At 37.2% G+C, this 21,521-nt stretch overlaps 12 protein-coding genes and 1 non-coding gene across 13 annotated transcripts; 8 read left to right on the forward strand and 5 right to left on the reverse strand.

Moving 5' to 3' along the window:
• Positions 1-114: 114 nt before the first annotated feature.
• Positions 115-1,575, forward strand: HXK2 (hexokinase 2; the record flags this gene model as incomplete). Its single annotated transcript, NM_001181119.1, has 1 exon — positions 115-1,575. One exon carries the CDS (start codon positions 115-117, stop codon positions 1,573-1,575), a length of 1,461 nt encoding a protein of 486 aa, NP_011261.1.
• A 322-nt stretch (positions 1,576-1,897) lies between these two features.
• Positions 1,898-3,664, reverse strand: RTG2 (Rtg2p; the record flags this gene model as incomplete). The annotated part of the gene is made up of 1 exon (NM_001181118.1): positions 1,898-3,664. The coding sequence occupies one exon, from the start codon at positions 3,662-3,664 to the stop codon at positions 1,898-1,900; it is 1,767 nt and encodes a 588-aa protein (NP_011262.1).
• Positions 3,665-4,100: 436 nt separating this feature from the next.
• Positions 4,101-7,816, reverse strand: HFM1 (DNA helicase; the record flags this gene model as incomplete). Its single annotated transcript, NM_001181117.1, has 2 exons — positions 4,101-7,606; positions 7,759-7,816. 2 exons carry the CDS (start codon positions 7,814-7,816, stop codon positions 4,101-4,103), a joined length of 3,564 nt encoding a protein of 1,187 aa, NP_011263.2.
• A 273-nt stretch (positions 7,817-8,089) lies between these two features.
• Positions 8,090-8,815, forward strand: RMR1 (Rmr1p; the record flags this gene model as incomplete). The annotated part of the gene is made up of 1 exon (NM_001181116.1): positions 8,090-8,815. The coding sequence occupies one exon, from the start codon at positions 8,090-8,092 to the stop codon at positions 8,813-8,815; it is 726 nt and encodes a 241-aa protein (NP_011264.2).
• Positions 8,816-9,277: 462 nt separating this feature from the next.
• On the forward strand, positions 9,278-11,392 carry ZIP2 (Zip2p; the record flags this gene model as incomplete). The annotated part of the gene is made up of 1 exon (NM_001181115.1): positions 9,278-11,392. The coding sequence occupies one exon, from the start codon at positions 9,278-9,280 to the stop codon at positions 11,390-11,392; it is 2,115 nt and encodes a 704-aa protein (NP_011265.1).
• Positions 9,289-11,193, reverse strand: RME3. Its single transcript, NR_132176.1, has one exon.
• A 440-nt stretch (positions 11,393-11,832) lies between the features above and the next one.
• PDE1 (3',5'-cyclic-nucleotide phosphodiesterase PDE1) lies at positions 11,833-12,942 on the forward strand (the record flags this gene model as incomplete). The annotated part of the gene is made up of 1 exon (NM_001181114.1): positions 11,833-12,942. One exon carries the CDS (start codon positions 11,833-11,835, stop codon positions 12,940-12,942), a length of 1,110 nt encoding a protein of 369 aa, NP_011266.1.
• Positions 12,943-13,112: 170 nt separating this feature from the next.
• On the forward strand, positions 13,113-13,706 carry BRR6 (Brr6p; the record flags this gene model as incomplete). Its single annotated transcript, NM_001181113.1, has 1 exon — positions 13,113-13,706. One exon carries the CDS (start codon positions 13,113-13,115, stop codon positions 13,704-13,706), a length of 594 nt encoding a protein of 197 aa, NP_011267.1.
• Positions 13,707-13,796: 90 nt separating this feature from the next.
• On the reverse strand, positions 13,797-14,960 carry RAI1 (decapping nuclease; the record flags this gene model as incomplete). The annotated part of the gene is made up of 1 exon (NM_001181112.1): positions 13,797-14,960. One exon carries the CDS (start codon positions 14,958-14,960, stop codon positions 13,797-13,799), a length of 1,164 nt encoding a protein of 387 aa, NP_011268.1.
• Positions 14,961-15,202: 242 nt separating this feature from the next.
• GUS1 (glutamate--tRNA ligase GUS1) lies at positions 15,203-17,329 on the forward strand (the record flags this gene model as incomplete). Its single annotated transcript, NM_001181111.1, has 1 exon — positions 15,203-17,329. The coding sequence occupies one exon, from the start codon at positions 15,203-15,205 to the stop codon at positions 17,327-17,329; it is 2,127 nt and encodes a 708-aa protein (NP_011269.2).
• A 348-nt stretch (positions 17,330-17,677) lies between these two features.
• RTF1 (RNA polymerase-associated protein) lies at positions 17,678-19,354 on the forward strand (the record flags this gene model as incomplete). The annotated part of the gene is made up of 1 exon (NM_001181110.1): positions 17,678-19,354. One exon carries the CDS (start codon positions 17,678-17,680, stop codon positions 19,352-19,354), a length of 1,677 nt encoding a protein of 558 aa, NP_011270.1.
• Positions 19,355-19,486: 132 nt separating this feature from the next.
• TAD1 (tRNA-specific adenosine deaminase) lies at positions 19,487-20,689 on the forward strand (the record flags this gene model as incomplete). Its single annotated transcript, NM_001181109.1, has 1 exon — positions 19,487-20,689. The coding sequence occupies one exon, from the start codon at positions 19,487-19,489 to the stop codon at positions 20,687-20,689; it is 1,203 nt and encodes a 400-aa protein (NP_011271.1).
• Positions 20,690-20,831: 142 nt separating this feature from the next.
• Positions 20,832-21,377, reverse strand: ANK1 (ankyrin repeat-containing protein ANK1; the record flags this gene model as incomplete). The annotated part of the gene is made up of 1 exon (NM_001181108.1): positions 20,832-21,377. One exon carries the CDS (start codon positions 21,375-21,377, stop codon positions 20,832-20,834), a length of 546 nt encoding a protein of 181 aa, NP_011272.1.
• Between the last annotated feature and the right edge of the window lie 144 nt (positions 21,378-21,521).

Here is a 21,521-nt window from a genome sequence, read left to right on the forward strand (position 1 = left end):
TTCCTTAACTTTTATAACTTAACTTCAAAGTTTCTTAATATTTTTTCGCTTTTTCTTTGAAAAGGTTGTAGGAATATAATTCTCCACACATAATAAGTACGCTAATTAAATAAAATGGTTCATTTAGGTCCAAAAAAACCACAAGCCAGAAAGGGTTCCATGGCCGATGTGCCAAAGGAATTGATGCAACAAATTGAGAATTTTGAAAAAATTTTCACTGTTCCAACTGAAACTTTACAAGCCGTTACCAAGCACTTCATTTCCGAATTGGAAAAGGGTTTGTCCAAGAAGGGTGGTAACATTCCAATGATTCCAGGTTGGGTTATGGATTTCCCAACTGGTAAGGAATCCGGTGATTTCTTGGCCATTGATTTGGGTGGTACCAACTTGAGAGTTGTCTTAGTCAAGTTGGGCGGTGACCGTACCTTTGACACCACTCAATCTAAGTACAGATTACCAGATGCTATGAGAACTACTCAAAATCCAGACGAATTGTGGGAATTTATTGCCGACTCTTTGAAAGCTTTTATTGATGAGCAATTCCCACAAGGTATCTCTGAGCCAATTCCATTGGGTTTCACCTTTTCTTTCCCAGCTTCTCAAAACAAAATCAATGAAGGTATCTTGCAAAGATGGACTAAAGGTTTTGATATTCCAAACATTGAAAACCACGATGTTGTTCCAATGTTGCAAAAGCAAATCACTAAGAGGAATATCCCAATTGAAGTTGTTGCTTTGATAAACGACACTACCGGTACTTTGGTTGCTTCTTACTACACTGACCCAGAAACTAAGATGGGTGTTATCTTCGGTACTGGTGTCAATGGTGCTTACTACGATGTTTGTTCCGATATCGAAAAGCTACAAGGAAAACTATCTGATGACATTCCACCATCTGCTCCAATGGCCATCAACTGTGAATACGGTTCCTTCGATAATGAACATGTCGTTTTGCCAAGAACTAAATACGATATCACCATTGATGAAGAATCTCCAAGACCAGGCCAACAAACCTTTGAAAAAATGTCTTCTGGTTACTACTTAGGTGAAATTTTGCGTTTGGCCTTGATGGACATGTACAAACAAGGTTTCATCTTCAAGAACCAAGACTTGTCTAAGTTCGACAAGCCTTTCGTCATGGACACTTCTTACCCAGCCAGAATCGAGGAAGATCCATTCGAGAACCTAGAAGATACCGATGACTTGTTCCAAAATGAGTTCGGTATCAACACTACTGTTCAAGAACGTAAATTGATCAGACGTTTATCTGAATTGATTGGTGCTAGAGCTGCTAGATTGTCCGTTTGTGGTATTGCTGCTATCTGTCAAAAGAGAGGTTACAAGACCGGTCACATCGCTGCAGACGGTTCCGTTTACAACAGATACCCAGGTTTCAAAGAAAAGGCTGCCAATGCTTTGAAGGACATTTACGGCTGGACTCAAACCTCACTAGACGACTACCCAATCAAGATTGTTCCTGCTGAAGATGGTTCCGGTGCTGGTGCCGCTGTTATTGCTGCTTTGGCCCAAAAAAGAATTGCTGAAGGTAAGTCCGTTGGTATCATCGGTGCTTAAACTTAATTTGTAAATTAAGTTTGAACAACAAGAAGGTGCCCTTTTTCTACTTATGTGAACATGTTTTCTATGATCTTTTTTTTTCTTACTTTTACAACTGTGATATTGTATAAACTTTGTTAGAAATTCACGGGATTTATTCGTGACGATAAATATTTATATAGACAAAGAATATGACGATTTATGAAATCTACATGATTTTAGTTTCTTTTAACAATTGCTCGTTTTTTTCTCTTGCTTAATTTTAAATTTTTTTGGTAGTAAAAGATGCTTATATAAGGATTTCGTATTTATTGTTCAAGTATTTAAAGACTAGATGTCTTTATTCTTCATAAAATTGCACGCCAATTTTAACCCTCTCTACACTTCCTCTAGATAGCTTGCGTACTTTCTTTTGTAGCGTGATAATTCTGGAACGAACGGAAGCACTTGTTTTAAGATCGTCCTTACTAATTCTCACAACCACTTCATACCCGCGATTTTTACGCGTGGATTCTTCTTTTACCTTTGTAGTGTTTGCATCATCAATGATTAATTCTTTTAAACTGGTCTCCACCTCACTACGCTTAGAAACATGGAAATCAAATACGTTATCTCTGATATTACCACCTGGATGAACACCGCAAATCACATACATAATCGTACCAATATACTTCGTCCACCATACAATTCTCAATGCTTCAGCTTTATCACCTTCGCGTAGAACTACTTGTTCTAATTCTTGGGAGTATTTTTCTTCAGATTCCGGAATGTTGCCGCCCCATCTACTACATAGAGCAATTCCTATCAGCGCTCTAGCTCTGTGAGATAATCCATGACAGCCGGCTATTATCCCTCTTGTAGCAACATGTAATGCAGCTGTTGGTTGTAACTCCTTTGGATAAGAGGCATGAACAAATGCTAAGTTACATAAAGCAGGAGCAATCCTTTCGTTTACTATTTCTGGTATATCTTCTTGTGGGATTGATGTTCTCAATAGATATAGATATTTTTCAGTAAGTAATGGAGCATAAGGACGGGACGCAATTAGCAATGGATCTTGTGCACGAATTTCTTTTGGAAGAAGAGAATAAAGTGAACCCTCTCGAACACCACCCTCACTAAAATGTACAGCTTTGATCTGGGGAATCGCTTCAAAAACAGCACTCATGAACAAACCAACGGCAGGAAGTTGTAAAGCCCTTCTATCAGAAACCTTAAATATTTTATGCTCTTTTGAAGAACCTGGTATTTTTTGTTTTAGGAATAGATAATCTGACATAGACGAGAATTCTTCATAAGTGCAAGCATATCCGTTAATTATTGTTTGGATGGGATAACCTTCCGACTGGTAAAGAAGCAGATGTCCCATACCTCTTAAACCACCCCCACGGGTCCAAAGGTCAAATCCACCTTCTTTCTTGGCGTCATCAATCATTTCTTGAGGTATACCAATTTTTTCAATCGCATCTTTGTACGCTTCTTTAATCTCATAAAAAAGTGCCCTATTATCATCTGTTCTCATTCTTCTCAAAAGAGTTCCAGCTCCATATGGCAAAGATACAGGTTTGCTGGATTGCTTGACTTCTCCGTGCGAGCTTATTACCCATGATAACTGAGTACTACCACCTGCCACATCTAGATATAGACCTCTTACTGTATTAAATGAGGAAACAACACCATATATGCCGACCCTAGTTTCATCTTCCTGGCCTAATATTTCTACTTTCCAGCCAGTGCTACCGTAAACAGCATTAACAAATTCATCCGCGTTAATAGCATCTCGCGTGGCTTCTGTTGCAATTACTCTGACACTAGTTTCAGGTACACCAAAATCATCGCAAATTAATTTGAATCTCTTCATGGCAGAACAAACCTCTTTTATAATATCTCTGGGAATAGGGCATTTTGCGTTCGTATGTGTATTATATTGAACTTCGTATAGAGAAAGACCAACCCTATCTTTAAAAACACAAGGCATAATTCTTGCATGATGTGCAGCCTTGGAAGATATACTAAAACGAATACCATTAGAACCTATGTCGACGATTCCACACAAGTTTCTCGACACGACCTCAGTCTCGGTATCACTATCGCTAAGTGTTGACATTTGTGGCACGCCTACACTTTTCGTTCAAAACAATCCTTAGTAAAGGACACTTCCAAGAGTGAGTTTCTTTTTTAAAAGGTACATATGAATGAATTACTAATCTCACTTCGATTCTTTCAATTGATCTAGGAACTCCGCCGGCAAAGTTATCCTATCTCGGCATTCTGACCCGGATCGCTTATCGCGGTCATGTGACTAATAATTGAAATGATAAATAGCACGATATGTAACAATAGTAATATATCAATTGACAATGTCATCTTGTTCCCTAATAAATAGTAAAGGTTCCAATTGTTTCACCACTGGCTGCATTTTAAAAACAAAGCATTATAAGTAAACTCTCACACATGCTAACTTCTGTTGGGAAGCAATACAAATAACAGAAAGGATTGGGGTAATGAATATCAGTAATGTCTATTGTTCCCGGCCATGCCGCTCATTCAAACTCTATATCGGAACCCAAGAAATCCAGATCACCATTCGGATCACTTATTGAGCTCGCCGCTGTATTACTAGAATAACTATCGGATGATTCAAGATCAATAGGAATTATTTCAGGGCAGTTTTCGGGGCCTGATTTTAGGACTTGTTCACCCGCTTCCATAGACGACATCTGTTGCGATAGATTATAAATTTTTGAAGGAAGTGTATGAACTGTCGCAATATCTGTATTTTCTTCTTGCCACTGCTTTGGTTTACTATTCAGTCTTTTTTCCAGGTGAGGGGTTGTGTTGATATTTTTTGCAAGCAGTGGCTGGCGTATTTGATCAGGTTTTGATACTGGCTTGATTGAGGAGGGTCCTTTTTCTTTTATATACTTTACTGGAATACCCTCTTTACAACATAAATGTCTGCATTGCGTTTTGTCTTTGCAGCTATGAAAACACTCGTAATTGCCATTAGATCTTACTTGGCGGCCATTACTAAAATGTGAAGAAGAGTGTGCCTCCGGGTGAATAACTGCTGCAGATTCAACCGCCTTTGATGATTTCTTCCTTTCATTCAAATAATCTAGTATACTATCATCTGAGGATAGCGATTCTTCTAATCCATCTTTATGGGAAACCCTAGACGTTTTCCCCACTTCTCCGTCACTACTGCTTTCATAGAAGAGGCATTTTTCTAAACTATTTAGATCTTTCCTTATATTTGGTGTCTTCGCAGAGAACTGTGATGCCAAATGATCAGTGGAATATACGATTGTTTTGCCGAGTCCGGCGATTTCTTGGCAATGAATTGAGAATTCTATTTTTTCTAGTTTTGGTGATATTTTTGCTGAAATTCTAAAGCCCCTTGGTGACTGTAGTTTGTTAACTTGCAATCTTCTAAAGTCGATTAACTCTCCTGAGCTTTTCTCGGTTTCGATATCTAATGAGAGGTGCTGACCATGCCAAATGCTAGACTTGAATGTTGCACTAATCTCAACTTTAAATGTCAACCACAACTCTTCATTTTCTATTTTGCAATTTTCTAGTTTTGTTCTAATATTCAGACAAGGCAACAAAGAAATGTCGTTTTTAATTTTTATGCCGTTTCCAATCTTGAGGTTAAGATAGTATTCAATCTGAGTATCTGACAAATGCCCCATTTCTTCTAGATTGGTAATTCCATGTCGTATTAGCCTTCTTACTGAAACTAGTCCAATTGTTTTCAATTGCCTAAGAACCATTGGCGTGTTTTCCCAGCAGTGACCATTCAGGCTTCGCAGTAAGAACAAAGTATTTTTCAGTGATGTTCCATCACTTTTTTCAATAAATGTGTCTACCATGCATTTTAGTAATCTAAAACAATGTCTAAAAACGAGGAATTTATCCTGAACAAGAGTTTGATGTAGTTTAGAAGCGCCTTCGTATGATGGAAATTCTAACCCACCTAACTCATATTGAATCAAAAGAGAAACCTTTTGACTAACCCTGTCAATTATTTGGCTCTGTTTCTTCTCGGTTAAAAATGGATATTTCAAAAGTGGCGATAAATTGATTTCTTTGAACAATTTTTTTTCATTGTGCCTCACCCTCATAACTGAAAACTCTTCAGAAGTGGCCAGTAAATTTAGTATCCCTTGTAATGATAGAAATTTTTTTGCGTTAATGAATTGTTTCATCGACTCAAAGGATATATAATGTCGCGTCATTGCATTTCCGTACGCTGTAGATTTGTACTCCCCATTGCTGATATCGATTATTTTCACTTTTACTAAGGTGTCAAGCAAATACTGACAGAATTGATTTATCTGAGAGTCTTCAACGGAATGAAAACTAACGTATCTGTTCACCTCTTGATATGCAGCTGGATTCTTCCCAAATCTAACGTAAAAGAATGTGTTTCGTAGCCAATTTACTGCAGTTTCAATTGAATATACAGTTTCCAAAGAGGTTTCTGCTGCTAAATGCTCGATCAAATTCAAATGTAATGAACTTTCCAAAACGTCAGTTCCATGAATTAAGTTTTCATATGTTTGCTTCATTTTAGAGTCTGTCATGATTACTGCGCACCCGTGAGTTTCAAATTGAGGTCTTCCTGCCCGCCCAATCATTTGCAGTACATCTAGGTCTGAATACTCTTGGATTTCAGAAGAGTTCCAACTTTTGGTGCCTTTGATAATGACCAAATATGCGGGAAGGTTCACACCAACAGCTAACGTTGAAGTTGAACACAATATATTAATTGAACCTGCAAGAAATTCTTTCTCAACGGCAGTACGGTCTTCTAAAGAAATTCCAGCATGATGGAAAGCGATACCTTGTTGCATACATTCATTTAATATTTTATCGGAGGGATTATGATTACATCTTTTCTTACTTTTTGAAAAAATATGATTATTTAATAAAAATTTTGCTGTTGATATAGTTGAAGCCCTAGTCGGACAAAATATTAGTACGGGACGATTATCGGCATGCTTTTCAATTATTTCAATCAATTTGGAATTATATATAGCATCTTTTTGGAAGTCATTTTTGCAATTGAAGGAGTACCCATAAACAAACTTCGTTAACTGAACTTGCCTGTACGATTCGTCAAAAGAAAGAATATTTGCAGGAAGCTCGTTGTTAGTTTTGAGCCACAATGCTAGGTCTTCTATATTTGGAACTGTTGCACTTAAAGCAACAAACCGAATGTTTTGACACATTGTATTCATCCTTGTCAGAATTACTTCCAAAGATGCTCCTCTTTTCTCCTTTATGGTATGAATCTCATCAACTAGGACAAGTTTGACCAATTCGAATAATCGGCTGTAATCGGACCATCTTCTTGTTAACAAATCCCATTTTTCTGGTGTCGTAATTATTATGTTACATTTTTTAGCCTTTTCAGTTTCCAGAAAAGAGGTATCACTAGTAAGCATACCAACAGAAAGATTCACAAAGGAAGGAAACCAGTTCTTGTACATCTCGTAACATAGAGATTTGGTTGGCGCGATGTATATAATTTTGGTGTTATTGGTATCACTATTTGTTTCCTTTATAAGACGTAATATTGCCAATTCAAATAATACAGTCTTGCCTGATCCGGTTGGTGAAGAAATTATGCAGTTCTCGTTACTCTCATAAATACTAGGAAAAGCCTCTGATTGCATTTTATTAAATTCTGTAAATTTAAAAACCCCTCTGAATGAATCTGGTAATATGGTCGTGCTCAAACATTTCTTCGCTGATTTCCTTATCGTGACCTTCTTAGGTTTCTTCGCCTCTTCATCAGGTGTCTGCTCTAAATCGTGATCAAATAATTTACTAGTTACTTGTGTATCATCTGCTGTTATTGAAAAATTATCGTCTTTGTCGAAGAATTGCAGACCACGGCCCTCAAATATTTCCTCTGTTTCATTTTCATCATCACAATCATCCAGTAAACTGTTATAAGACAAACCTACTTTAAAACTTGGTTGGCGGCTATTTTTCTTATTTCTTTTAAATGTAGCAGACTGGTCGTTAAAGTCAATATCTATAAGTCCTCTGAAATTCTAGTCCAGAAAAACCACTTTTGGTTGCATTTCCGCTAGATAATAAAAGAAAGAGGTAACAATGTTAGTCAAAATACTGTTGTTGTCCGATATGGTGTAAACTGATAAGGGTGTTGCTAAGCTTCGTTACTACTATTTGGAGAGGGTCTACTTCTTTTTCCTGTACCGAGGCGATCAAACTTTGTTTTCATCCTTACGACGCCTCTTAAGTTGTCAAATCCACCTTGAGGTATCAATCATTTTCAATGAAAGGATTTCTTGATAGATGATACTAATAGTCCCGTTTTGTTTATAATCCGGGGCAAAGTCTAAATACCCGCCGAGCCTGCATCCATTCGTGGTACATGATATGTTAAAACTACAACAAGGCATAAAAAAGGGAAGTATATATGATTAATTATATATACGTAAAGGAAAAGATACGTAGTTAAAGATTGTTTTTGTTGGTATCAATGGAATCAAAGATGAGTGAAGAAGAAGCGCATAAAACAGTGGAGGTGGATGACGTCGGGGTTCAATTGGATGAGGGCGATGAAGAAGACCTTTTGGAGTATGATGATGAACTCGTGGAGGAACAACCATCGGACGCCCGTATACGCAACGTGGCAGAGACTTTAATGAAAAGCGAATTGCCCAAAGTCACCGTGGAATATAAAGATACTACATTTCTGTTGTTCACGTCGGATGATAAGAACGAAAGTAACAACCCCATAATATGTGAAAACGCTGCTCTTTATCAGCGACCCATGGGGGAATTCATGGAATCCATTCGTAAATTTATGGGAAATCGTTTTGGCAGGTTGGCTTTTGCTACGAAGGAGTTGGTTTTACAACTGAAAAGCCTCGATTTGACCTTGTTCGAAGATAATGTCTACAACAACCATATTTCATTCAGCGATGTTTATACTATATTTAAAATCCTGAAGGAAAGATCGGAGTCTAATTTTGAAACTGATATACCGACGCACTTGGCTATTGAATTAAGTACAAGGCCAAGATTTGTCTCTCGGTACAACGCCTTGGTTGAATTAACTGAAAGCTCAGCTACGTTGAAAAACATAAAGCCATTTTCTAACGATGAAACGCATCCCTTAATTGTGGATGACAATGACCAATATACACACCAGAATACTTCAGAAGTCATTGTAATGGACATAGATGATGACGTAGGTGAGGATTCTGAAGACTAAAGTAGCCATGTTTAATCAGCACTGATCGTGGGAAATCCTGATGTCCAACGGTGAGTTTCTGATTTCCCAGTCACGGATTCCTTTTGAGAATCTTCTCCCGCGAATAAATTATTGGCTCTGTGTAATATTTAAGGTCGCCTTCTTTTTCGTTTGTATAGTCAGCAGTTAAGTATTCATTAATTTTGGATGATGCAAAGGTCCATATTCGATTTCTGATAGCCCTTCCCCCTTTTTTGTAGCGAATTGTATTATTGTTTTGTATTGTTTTTTCGTCATTTTCTTCAATTTTTTTCAAGTTTTACTTTCGGAAGAATTGCTGAAAGTATTTTCTGTTAGGATATGTAAAATACAAGCATAAAATATGTTTCAGGAGAAGAAAATCACTCAATAGTGCCACACCATTGTTAACGAGCTCGAGTAATTGAATCAATTTAGAGAAATAGATCATATTACAAAAATACTATGATTATTGAACGTTGGGAAGTAAAGTTATCTAAATGTAACCAAAATGTGGGCGGCTATTCTGTTCTGTCAGGAAACTTAAAAGAAAACATCAAACTGGGAAGACGAGCACAAAAATATTTGAAAGAGCTAAGAAATTTGCAACTTAAACCACTGAAAATCGGAGGGTATGAAAACTGCGGCACGATCAATGGTGAAGAGTATTTTTTGGAGGTAATTCACATCACCTCTGGAAGACAAAAAATAGATGTAGCCGTTGGCAAAACATGGAATGTGACTAACATTGAGAATGACAACAAAGAAGAACTACAGTATGAGTTATTCAAGGAAAAGTTAAAAGTCGGGAAACAGGACATGTTATTTTTTAGCTGGATGAAAAGTCTTTCAGTTCAATTAAATGCTCCTCTTCACCAAAAAATGACGGAACACGGTTTGGCAGACGATAACACGAGGTTAGAGTGGTTCAACATCCCACTTCTCAGAAGAAGTCAATACAGGAAAAAGGTACCATATCCGAGTTTAAGACAAATGTCCTCTGTACTGGAAGTGCAATGCAGCACACTAACGGAGGAAAAGTTGAACTTCTGCGTTGGATTTTCTGATAAACCTTTGTCAGAATGGAAGCCCCAAATTTTTGAGCAAACCTACAATAGATACCGTTTACAACGGATCTCACCTGAGAAATCTTTCAAATATAAGAGTAGGTGCAGTAAGTACAATTTCAAGACCAGTTCGCAAAGCTGGGTTGTGAAAGTCCCAGAACATGATCAACAGCTTAATACGTTTGAAAAACGTTATGATGAACTCTTTGATGCTCAATTTAATAAACTAGAATTTTTTAAAATAAGAATGAAAAAATTGAAAAAGAATAAGCCAATTGAGAAAAAGAACTATAAAATATGGTGTCTAGAAAAAGAAGACCTAAAGGATTTGGTATGGGATCCTCTGAAAAGAATTTGCAATCATTCTAGGTATGCAATATTTGAGCATGTTACCATAAATAGGGAGGCCTATTCGATCAAACCATTAAGGTTAACTTTTCAAAAATTAGATTCCGGCTCCCTTGACCTGATCGATAATCAAAAAAAGACGTTTGGTAGTATAAAGCTTGCAATGAGTATGCCAGATGTAAAAAAAACTGAAAATCAGTCAATTGAAGAAAGTGAAAGACACGATGAAACTGCTATTGAAACCCAAGAATTTGATGAAAATGATTGTCTTTCATCTAAGGCGGATATTAATACATCATTAGCTCCTCAAAAGAGATCTTTCATCGATAATGAACTAATGTCCATGTTAGTCACCAAAAAAAAAATAAAGAAGGACAAGGATGTTAGTGACACCGGTATATCTTCCACTTCATACTTGATAAATTCTGGGACATATGCAAATTCTCATATTGAAATTCCTACCTCTAATTCAGTTTACAATGGAAAGGAAGATTGCTCATTTAATAACTACTCAGTAAAGCATTCAATATTGGAAGAAGATATTGAGAATAAATGCATAGCCGTAAATGAAAACAAGGTGATTGAGAACCAAAAGGTAATTCAGTCATTATGTAAAAATTCCCATCTAGACCTTATCGAACAATCTTACTTTGGCGAATGCGATTTCATTATAAACCATTCAACATGTGTATATAAAATTCAGGCGAGCCGATTTATGCAACTCAGAAATAACGGCTCATTGCATTACGATAAAGCGGTAAACGATCTTTTAACTGAATTTCAGAGAGTCATTATAATTGTGGAGTTTTCTGAAATAATACAAGACGTTGATCCTGATCTTTTCTGGAAAATCAAACTTTATTTATTGAATTCACGTGTTGATGTTTTTTTCATTCATGAGACTACTGACTTTTTTATTGATTGGATGAAATATTTCATTGCAAGATGGGCCTTTTCATATAACGATGAGAAAGAAAAAAATATTGCAAATGCCGATATTCTTCTAGATTTGGGATTTAACATCCTCTTAGTACGGAAAATTTTCCAGACATATAGTCTCGAAGAATTTTTTATGGCAATAATAAAGGAAGAAAGCAAAGCTGTTAAAATGCTTACGGTTTCACAAATGACTCGCCTGAAGAAGTTATTAACCTTAGAATGGTAAATCCAGCAAGGATCGTTACCCGGTAAACTATTTATACTACGCCTGCCTCTTTCGTTCTTCGACTACATGCTACAGTTAGTAAATTCAACCAAGGAAAATGTATTTATTAACATGAACTAGCCACCTAATTAACCCTTACCTTATTTTTTATACCCTTGGATCATCGGAGTATCTGTAGATCATATGTTAACGTATGTATAATATTACATCTGTCACAATAAACAACCCGAAAAAAATACCGCACGGAAAATGAGTTACTGATTAAGATGCACTTTTTGGTGAGGGTGCGTGACTTGAAACTAAAAATTACCAATAGTCAAACCCTTTCCATTTTCGAGGGAAGCAATATCTGAAATTTATATTTTTAGAAATTTCCAAGAGAAAGTGGCTTTTAACGAGGTTCTTCTTCTTCATCCCCTTTTTTACCAATATTCCTTTTTATGGTTGTATTCGAAATAACTATACTTGGGGCCAATGGAGGACCCACCGAATACGGAACACAGTGTTTTATACTTAAGCCTGCTAGAACAGAGGATCCAGAATTAATAGCTGTAGACGGTGGTGCAGGAATGTACCAGCTACGGGAGATGTTGGTCCAAGGGCGAAATGAAAATGAAGGTGATGATGAGCTTGTTCCAAGCTTTTATGAACATGATCGAGAGCCAATAGAGTTTTTTATTGATTCCAAACTGAACATACAAAAGGGATTATCCAAGTCCTTGCTACAATCATTAAAGAGGCAGGGAGAGCATTTTGAAAGCGCCAATACAATGAAGAAAACTTACGAGGTTTTCCAAGGAATTACCGACTACTACATTACCCATCCCCATCTGGACCATATTAGTGGGCTGGTAGTAAACTCCCCCTCAATATATGAGCAGGAAAACAGTAAAAAGAAAACTATTTGGGGATTACCGCATACTATTGACGTTTTGCAAAAGCATGTCTTTAATGACTTAATATGGCCAGATTTAACGGCAGAACGTTCAAGAAAATTGAAGCTAAAATGCTTGAATCCGAAGGAAGTTCAAAAGTGCACTATCTTTCCTTGGGATGTAATACCGTTCAAAGTTCATCATGGGATAGGCGTCAAGACTGGCGCGCCGGTATACAGCACCTTCTATATCTTCAGAGACAGGAAAAGCAAAGACTGTATAATAGTTTGCGGAGATGTTGAGCAGGACCGCAGAGAATCTGAAGAATCTCTACTTGAAGAATTTTGGTCTTACGTTGCTGAAAATATACCGCTTGTGCATCTCAAGGGTATATTAGTCGAATGTTCATGCCCATTATCTTCCAAGCCCGAGCAATTGTATGGTCATCTATCTCCAATATATTTAATCAACGAATTATCCAATTTGAACACTTTATACAACAGTAGTAAGGGATTAAGCGGTTTGAATGTTATCGTTACTCACGTTAAGTCAACACCTGCTAAAAGAGACCCAAGACTAACCATACTCGAAGAGTTACGATTTTTAGCTGAGGAGAGGAACTTAGGAGACTTGAGAATATCTATTGCGCTAGAAGGCCACACTTTGTTTCTATAATGTACACAACGTCAATAACATAATACTACGTAGATGAAAAGCGGAAAAATTCATTACCCGGGAGCAAGCAAAATACTAGTAGTAACTAATGAAACTTCTTTCCATTATTATTGATGAGTTAACTTATGTAGACTCATCTTTGAATCCCCTATCCCAACATAAGTCCCGGAATGGAACTCCGTAGTTTTTCTAGACAGCCTGATGGCATACTTGCTAACCCAAGATTGGGAAGGGAGGAAGTATTGGAAGGTGAACATCCGCAAGATGCTAGATTAGCCCGACAAAGCATTTGGTTGAGCCCAAGTTTAATTGCGGAGTATATACAGCTTTTTTTCAATTTTATTATAGGAACTATAGGACTGTCTCTTGCTATTAAATTCATTTTGATGATAAGAAACGATGTTAACTTAAAACTGGAGCATAACGTGAGGGAAGAATTAGATAAAATTGCAACTTGCAAATCAAGGTATTTTGAAAACCAGTGCGAACCTCATATGAGGGTTCCAGCATTGGAGGTACGTTGCAATGAATGGTCAAAATGTATGAACAAGGAAATAGTGTCTGGCTCCGATTACCAATGGGCTAAAGCATGGGCTCGTACTCTGGCGGAGGTAATAAATGCTTTTTTTGAAGCGTTCAGTATACGATCTTTCCTTTTCATTTTAATTAGCATAATAGGTATAATATTTGTTACCAATACGAGTTTCGGATCATACAGGGTTTATCTCAATAATAAAGATACAAAATCGGTTCGCCATGCATAGTGTATATAACTTAATCTAATCTGCACATTTATATTATTTAGATCCATACGTCGATGAGGATATGCGCAGGAAAGACATAAAGGAATATTGTTATTTCAAAGATTTTCTCCACTCCTTAAACCCGTTCGATAATATATGTTCTCCATCAATCAAACCTGAATATTCCTCATCACTTTCTTCAATTTCGGATAATCTTAGGTGATTATTTTCGAAAACCAACTTAAATGCTCTTATTTGAGAATGAGGATCCTCATCTCTTGGTATCATTTTCAAAAGCCACTCAGTAAGGAGACCATACCATTTAATGGCTTCTAAACATGCACTTCCAACTTGTGGATTATTGTTCTTTAATAAAACAGGTACTTCCTCCGTTGAAAACTCTTCCACAGTTTTTAATACATAATGGTCGTCTTTAAAACCATATATGATCCTTGGGATCCCAACTAAGAAGCATTGCAGCCAGGTCCGGAACAGTTTACGCTCAAACTTATGCGTATCCGATATGTTCGCAACTTGCTGCGTACATTTCAATTCGGCATAATGTTTTAAATTGTCTCTACCGTTTTCTTTAAAGTCAAATATACAATCCACCTCAGCACCAAGAATTAACTTGCAGTTACCTACACCAGTTCTCACAACACTAATGTATTCATCTCCATGCGATACAATCCTTTTAGTTCTTTTTTCTATCACTTCACGGGGTGTATACTGCAACGGATTGGAAAGAGTAGCCAAAGTTTCAAACTTGTACCCTGTAAATACATTCAGATCTTGATTTATATTACGCCCTGCTTCAGTTGCAGAGGAAGCCTTAGCTGCATTGACAGCTTCAGGCACTTCCTTGATAAAAAGTTGGCCGTTGAATGAAACGATACGAAGATCAACTGTATTAAAAGATGGAGAGTCAAATGCACATGAAATTAATTTCCGTGCTATTCCTCTAAAAGTAATTATATCAGCATTAATTTTTTTTCCTTTATGTCTTTCAGAGCTTTCTATGGTTTCTAATAGCCCACGCAGGGAACACCTGTCTTCAAAATCTTTGTAATAATCCTTAAATTTCTGAAATCCTGATGAAAGATCCAACTTCCTGTCCAATTCAGCGTCTGGAAGATAGTAGTAATTCAAATTCGTATCATCGCTAATTAAATATTCTTCATCCTTAGTTCTTGAATAGAATCCTATTTCCTTTGGCTGCTTCAGAGCTGTTGTCGACCCTCTTTGCTTTACGAACAAATTTGCACTAACACCCATTGGGATACACTATGTTGGTCTAATATTTCGCTATTCTTTCACCATATTACAGAAGTATTAGTAACATTACCAGACCTCATCTGTTCCTAATATTCTCGAAGTAAATTTTTCAATTTACCCGAATGCTTACTCTTTTTTTCTTCTTCGTTAAAAGCAAGATAAAGTGAAAAAAATGGAAGATAACTTCCATAAGAATGACGAAACTATTTTCAAAGGTTAAGGAAAGCATAGAAGGGATCAAGATGCCATCTACCTTGACTATTAATGGAAAAGCCCCAATTGTGGCTTATGCTGAACTAATTGCTGCTCGTATTGTGAATGCGTTAGCTCCTAACTCCATAGCTATTAAGTTGGTGGACGATAAGAAAGCACCTGCTGCCAAGCTCGATGATGCTACTGAAGATGTCTTCAACAAGATAACTAGCAAATTCGCCGCCATCTTCGATAATGGTGATAAAGAGCAAGTTGCTAAATGGGTTAATCTGGCCCAAAAGGAATTAGTTATCAAGAACTTTGCTAAATTATCACAATCATTGGAAACACTAGATTCTCAATTGAACCTAAGAACCTTTATTCTTGGCGGCTTGAAGTATTCTGCCGCTGATGTAGCATGTTGGGGTGCTTTAAGATCCAATGGTATGTGCGGTTCCATCATCAAGAACAAGGTTGATGTTAACGTTTCTCGTTGGTACACTTTGTTAGAAATGGATCCCATCTTCGGCGAAGCTCACGATTTCTTGAGCAAATCTTTACTAGAATTAAAGAAAAGTGCTAATGTGGGTAAGAAGAAGGAAACTCACAAGGCTAACTTTGAAATTGATTTGCCAGATGCCAAAATGGGTGAAGTCGTCACTCGTTTCCCACCTGAACCTTCTGGATACTTACATATTGGACATGCCAAAGCTGCCTTGTTGAACCAATATTTTGCTCAAGCTTACAAGGGTAAGTTGATTATTAGATTCGATGACACCAACCCATCGAAGGAAAAGGAAGAATTCCAAGACTCTATTTTGGAAGATTTGGATTTATTAGGAATCAAGGGTGATAGAATAACCTACTCATCTGACTACTTCCAAGAAATGTACGACTACTGTGTTCAAATGATCAAGGATGGTAAAGCTTACTGTGACGACACTCCAACTGAAAAGATGAGAGAAGAACGTATGGATGGTGTTGCTTCTGCCAGAAGAGATCGTTCTGTTGAAGAGAACTTAAGAATTTTTACCGAAGAAATGAAAAACGGTACTGAAGAAGGTTTGAAGAACTGTGTTCGTGCCAAGATCGATTACAAGGCTTTGAACAAGACTCTAAGAGATCCTGTCATTTACAGATGTAATCTAACCCCTCACCACAGAACCGGATCAACTTGGAAGATCTACCCAACTTATGATTTCTGTGTCCCAATTGTTGATGCTATTGAAGGTGTTACCCACGCTTTACGTACCATTGAATATAGAGACCGTAACGCTCAATATGATTGGATGTTACAAGCTTTGCGTTTGAGAAAAGTCCATATTTGGGATTTCGCTCGTATCAATTTCGTTAGAACCTTGTTGTCTAAGAGAAAGTTACAATGGATGGTTGACAAGGACTTGGTCGGAAATTGGGACGATCCAAGGTTCCCAACTGTCAGGGGTGTGAGAAGAAGAGGTATGACTGTCGAAGGTTTGAGGAACTTCGTCTTATCCCAAGGTCCATCCAGAAATGTCATTAACTTGGAATGGAACTTGATCTGGGCTTTCAACAAGAAGGTCATTGATCCAATTGCTCCAAGACACACTGCTATCGTCAACCCAGTTAAAATCCACTTGGAAGGCTCCGAAGCTCCACAAGAACCAAAGATTGAAATGAAACCAAAACACAAGAAAAACCCAGCTGTGGGCGAAAAGAAAGTCATTTACTACAAAGACATTGTTGTCGACAAAGATGATGCTGACGTCATCAATGTTGATGAAGAAGTCACTTTAATGGACTGGGGTAATGTCATTATTACTAAAAAGAATGACGATGGTTCTATGGTTGCCAAATTGAATTTGGAAGGTGATTTCAAAAAGACCAAGCACAAGTTGACTTGGTTAGCTGATACTAAAGATGTCGTCCCTGTTGATTTAGTTGACTTCGACCATTTGATTACCAAGGACAGATTGGAAGAAGACGAAAGTTTCGAAGATTTCTTGACTCCTCAAACAGAATTCCACACGGATGCCATTGCTGACTTGAATGTTAAGGATATGAAGATTGGTGATATCATCCAATTCGAAAGAAAGGGCTACTACAGATTGGATGCTTTACCCAAGGATGGTAAGCCATATGTCTTTTTTACCATCCCAGATGGTAAATCTGTCAACAAGTATGGTGCAAAGAAATAAGCATCACATAAGTAATGTATATACATATTTATGTTATTTCTCAACCAGTACCTTTTGAACAATATCTTTTATAAGTGAATGGTTTGCTTTCTGAACCAGTCCTGTGTTCGCTGCCTTGAATCATGTAAGGATAGCAGCTTATGACATGTATGTCTACCTATAGAACTTTGACTGTAAAAGTTTATCATCCATTACCCGGTTTTGTAATTTTGACAATTTATATTTTATTGAAATTGGTTCAAATAGTGACTACGAGCTGGAAGGAAAATATTCAAAGTTACAAAAGGTACTTGAAGGATACCAAAGTTTGTAATTGTATTGCACTAATTTGTTGAGAGCACTATAGAAATGTCTGATTTAGATGAGGATTTATTAGCCTTGGCTGGTGCCGATGAATCCGAAGAAGAAGATCAAGTTTTGACAACTACATCTGCCAAAAGGGCAAAAAACAACGACCAATCTCTTTCCAAGAAAAGGAGAATTGAAGTCGGCAGTGTAGAGGATGATGATGAGGAGGACGATTATAACCCTTACTCTGTAGGAAATGCAGACTACGGTTCCGAAGAAGAAGAAGAAGCTAATCCTTTTCCCTTGGAAGGAAAGTACAAGGATGAGAGCGACAGAGAGCACCTGGAATCCTTACCTGAAATGGAACGTGAGACTCTATTATTTGAAAGATCTCAAATCATGCAGAAGTACCAGGAGAGGAAACTTTTTAGAGCACGTGGAAGAGATATGAAGGAACAACAACAGAGAGCCAAGAACGACGAAGATTCCAGAAAGACCAGAGCTTCCACTAGATCAACCCATGCTACTGGGCATTCTGATATCAAGGCTTCAAAACTTTCGCAATTAAAGAAACAAAGAGCGAGGAAAAACCGTCACTACAGCGATAATGAAGACGAAGACGATGAGGAAGATTACAGGGAAGAAGACTACAAGGACGATGAAGGGAGTGAATACGGGGATGATGAAGAATACAATCCTTTTGATAGAAGGGATACATACGACAAAAGAGAAGAAGTGGAGTGGGCTGAAGAGGAGGACGAGCAAGACAGAGAGCCTGAGATTTCTGATTTCAACAAACTAAGGATCGGTCGTTCATTTGTCGCAAAATTTTGTTTTTATCCCGGGTTTGAAGATGCAGTCAAAGGTTGTTATGGGAGAGTCAATGTTGGCACAGATAAACGTACCGGCAAAACTTCTTACCGTATGGTGAGAATTGAGAGAGTTTTCTTGCAAAAACCTTACAATATGGGTAAGTTCTATACTAACCAGTATTTCGGTGTTACCCAAGGTAAAGACAGAAAGGTTTTTCAAATGAATTATTTTAGTGATGGTTTGTTTGCCGAAGACGAATACCAAAGGTATCTCAGGGCATTGGATAATTCGCAAATGATTAAACCTTCTTTACATTCTTTGAGTAACAAAACGAAAGAGGTTATGGATTTTGTCAATACACCATTGACTGATAAAACTACAGATGAGGTTGTTCGCCATAGGATGCAATTCAATAAAAAACTATCTGGTACGAATGCAGTCTTGGAGAAAACTGTATTGAGAGAAAAATTGCAATATGCCAAGGAGACTAATAATGAAAAGGACATTGCAAAATACTCTGCTCAGTTAAGAAACTTTGAGAAACGAATGTCTGTATACGAGAAGCATCATGAAAATGACCAATCTGACATTAAAAAACTAGGCGAGTTGACCTCTAAGAATAGAAAATTGAATATGAGTAACATCAGAAATGCAGAGCATGTGAAAAAAGAAGACAGTAATAACTTTGATTCAAAGAGCGATCCTTTCAGCAGGCTAAAAACCAGGACCAAAGTTTACTATCAGGAGATACAAAAGGAAGAAAACGCAAAAGCTAAAGAAATTGCACAACAAGAGAAGCTACAAGAAGATAAAGATGCTAAAGATAAGCGTGAGAAAGAGCTACTTGTGGCACAATTCAGGCGCCTTGGTGGGTTGGAGCGCATGGTTGGTGAATTGGATATCAAATTTGACCTTAAGTTTTAGTAGGCAGGACAATTTCAGTGTTTGTAAAAATATATTTATATTTATATATTTAAATATACTAAATAAAAATAATACTATCATCGTTGTGATGCAAAAAAAAAAAAAAATGAACAGAAAATAATAGTGATGTGAATGGTTTCGTGCCAAGGAACAAGGCCATGCATAGTAAACCTTCTCACTATGCCAAGTGAGGATAAATTGGGTGAAGAGATATCAACGAGGGTGATTAATGAGTATTCAAAACTAAAATCTGCCTGCAGACCAATAATTAGGCCTTCAGGTATCAGAGAGTGGACAATATTGGCAGGTGTTGCAGCTATTAACAGAGATGGCGGTGCGAATAAGATAGAGATACTTTCCATAGCTACTGGTGTGAAGGCTTTGCCAGATTCAGAACTACAAAGAAGTGAGGGGAAGATTCTGCATGACTGTCATGCAGAAATACTGGCATTACGAGGTGCTAATACAGTTTTATTAAACCGTATTCAAAACTATAATCCATCAAGTGGTGATAAATTCATTCAACATAATGACGAGATACCTGCCAGATTCAATTTAAAGGAAAACTGGGAGTTGGCATTGTACATCTCGAGATTGCCCTGTGGTGATGCCAGCATGAGTTTCCTGAATGATAATTGCAAAAATGATGATTTCATCAAAATAGAAGATAGCGACGAATTTCAATACGTCGACCGTAGTGTGAAAACAATATTGAGGGGACGCTTGAATTTCAATAGAAGAAATGTCGTTAGGACTAAACCAGGAAGATATGATTCCAATATCACTTTATCTAAATCCTGTTCTGATAAATTATTAATGAAACAACGGTCGTCGGTACTGAATTGTTTAAATTATGAACTCTTTGAAAAACCTGTATTTTTAAAGTACATTGTGATTCCTAATTTAGAAGATGAAACGAAACATCATCTAGAGCAATCATTTCACACTCGTCTACCGAATCTAGATAATGAAATTAAATTCCTGAATTGCCTCAAACCATTTTATGATGATAAATTGGATGAGGAGGATGTTCCTGGTCTAATGTGTAGTGTCAAGCTCTTTATGGATGACTTTAGCACCGAAGAAGCGATTCTTAATGGCGTGAGGAATGGATTTTATACCAAATCATCGAAACCACTGAGGAAACACTGTCAATCGCAAGTAAGCCGGTTTGCACAATGGGAACTATTCAAAAAAATAAGACCAGAGTATGAAGGAATAAGCTATTTGGAATTTAAATCTCGTCAAAAAAAGAGAAGCCAGTTAATTATCGCAATAAAGAACATTTTATCTCCCGATGGTTGGATACCCACCAGAACGGATGATGTGAAGTAATATATATATATATTGTTGAATATGCGTATATGCACACTTTTTTGTTAGTGCACCTTAAAGAAATATATACACAGTAGAAATATCTATATATCCAGAGTTCATCTATCTTTCCCTCTCTGTGGTATTATCATCACATATTTTATCATTTTTTATCATCTTCTTCGTCATCGTCAGATGGACCATCATCTATCATTTCCCCATCCTCATTGTTATCACCTGATCCATTGGTACTATCAATCGCTAACTCGGCACCCTGCAAAAGGTCAATTAATTCATCCAGTTCATCACCATGAACCAAATCAACTGGCTTTTGATTGTTATAGTTTCTCACCCTAGGATCCGCACCCACTTCAATTAAGTTTCTAGCAATAAAAGTTCCATGCTCAGGCTCCTCTTGACTGTATCTGACAGTAACATGTAACGGAGTGTCGCCATCAACGTCGTTTTGTGGGTCTATTTCGATTTCACCGTCTTGATCGAGAATCTTGTCGAGAACTTCCCAGGATCCATACTTACAACATAAATGTAACGCTGTATTCCCCAGTGGTTCTTTGGATTCGTTAATTAGCTTTGCAATCTTCTCAGGATCATTATCTAAGCTATCAAATACGGTCTCCAAAAGATCCAGATTGTTTCTTCTAGCTGCATCCAGCAATTGTTCACTTAAAGAAGCACCTTCAGTATTCATGATCAAAAAAAGAAACTAATTTATTTTGTGAAAAACTTCGACTTCTTTCACTTATGACTTTTTTCACTGGGATTCAGAAACTACCTCACAGGACCCCTATATAATGAATTTATTGTCAACCTTTCTATCAACGCGTTATACCTT

This window comes from Saccharomyces cerevisiae, chromosome VII (genome assembly GCF_000146045.2).
Source record: "Saccharomyces cerevisiae S288C chromosome VII, complete sequence".
NCBI lineage: Eukaryota > Fungi > Ascomycota > Saccharomycetes > Saccharomycetales > Saccharomycetaceae > Saccharomyces > Saccharomyces cerevisiae.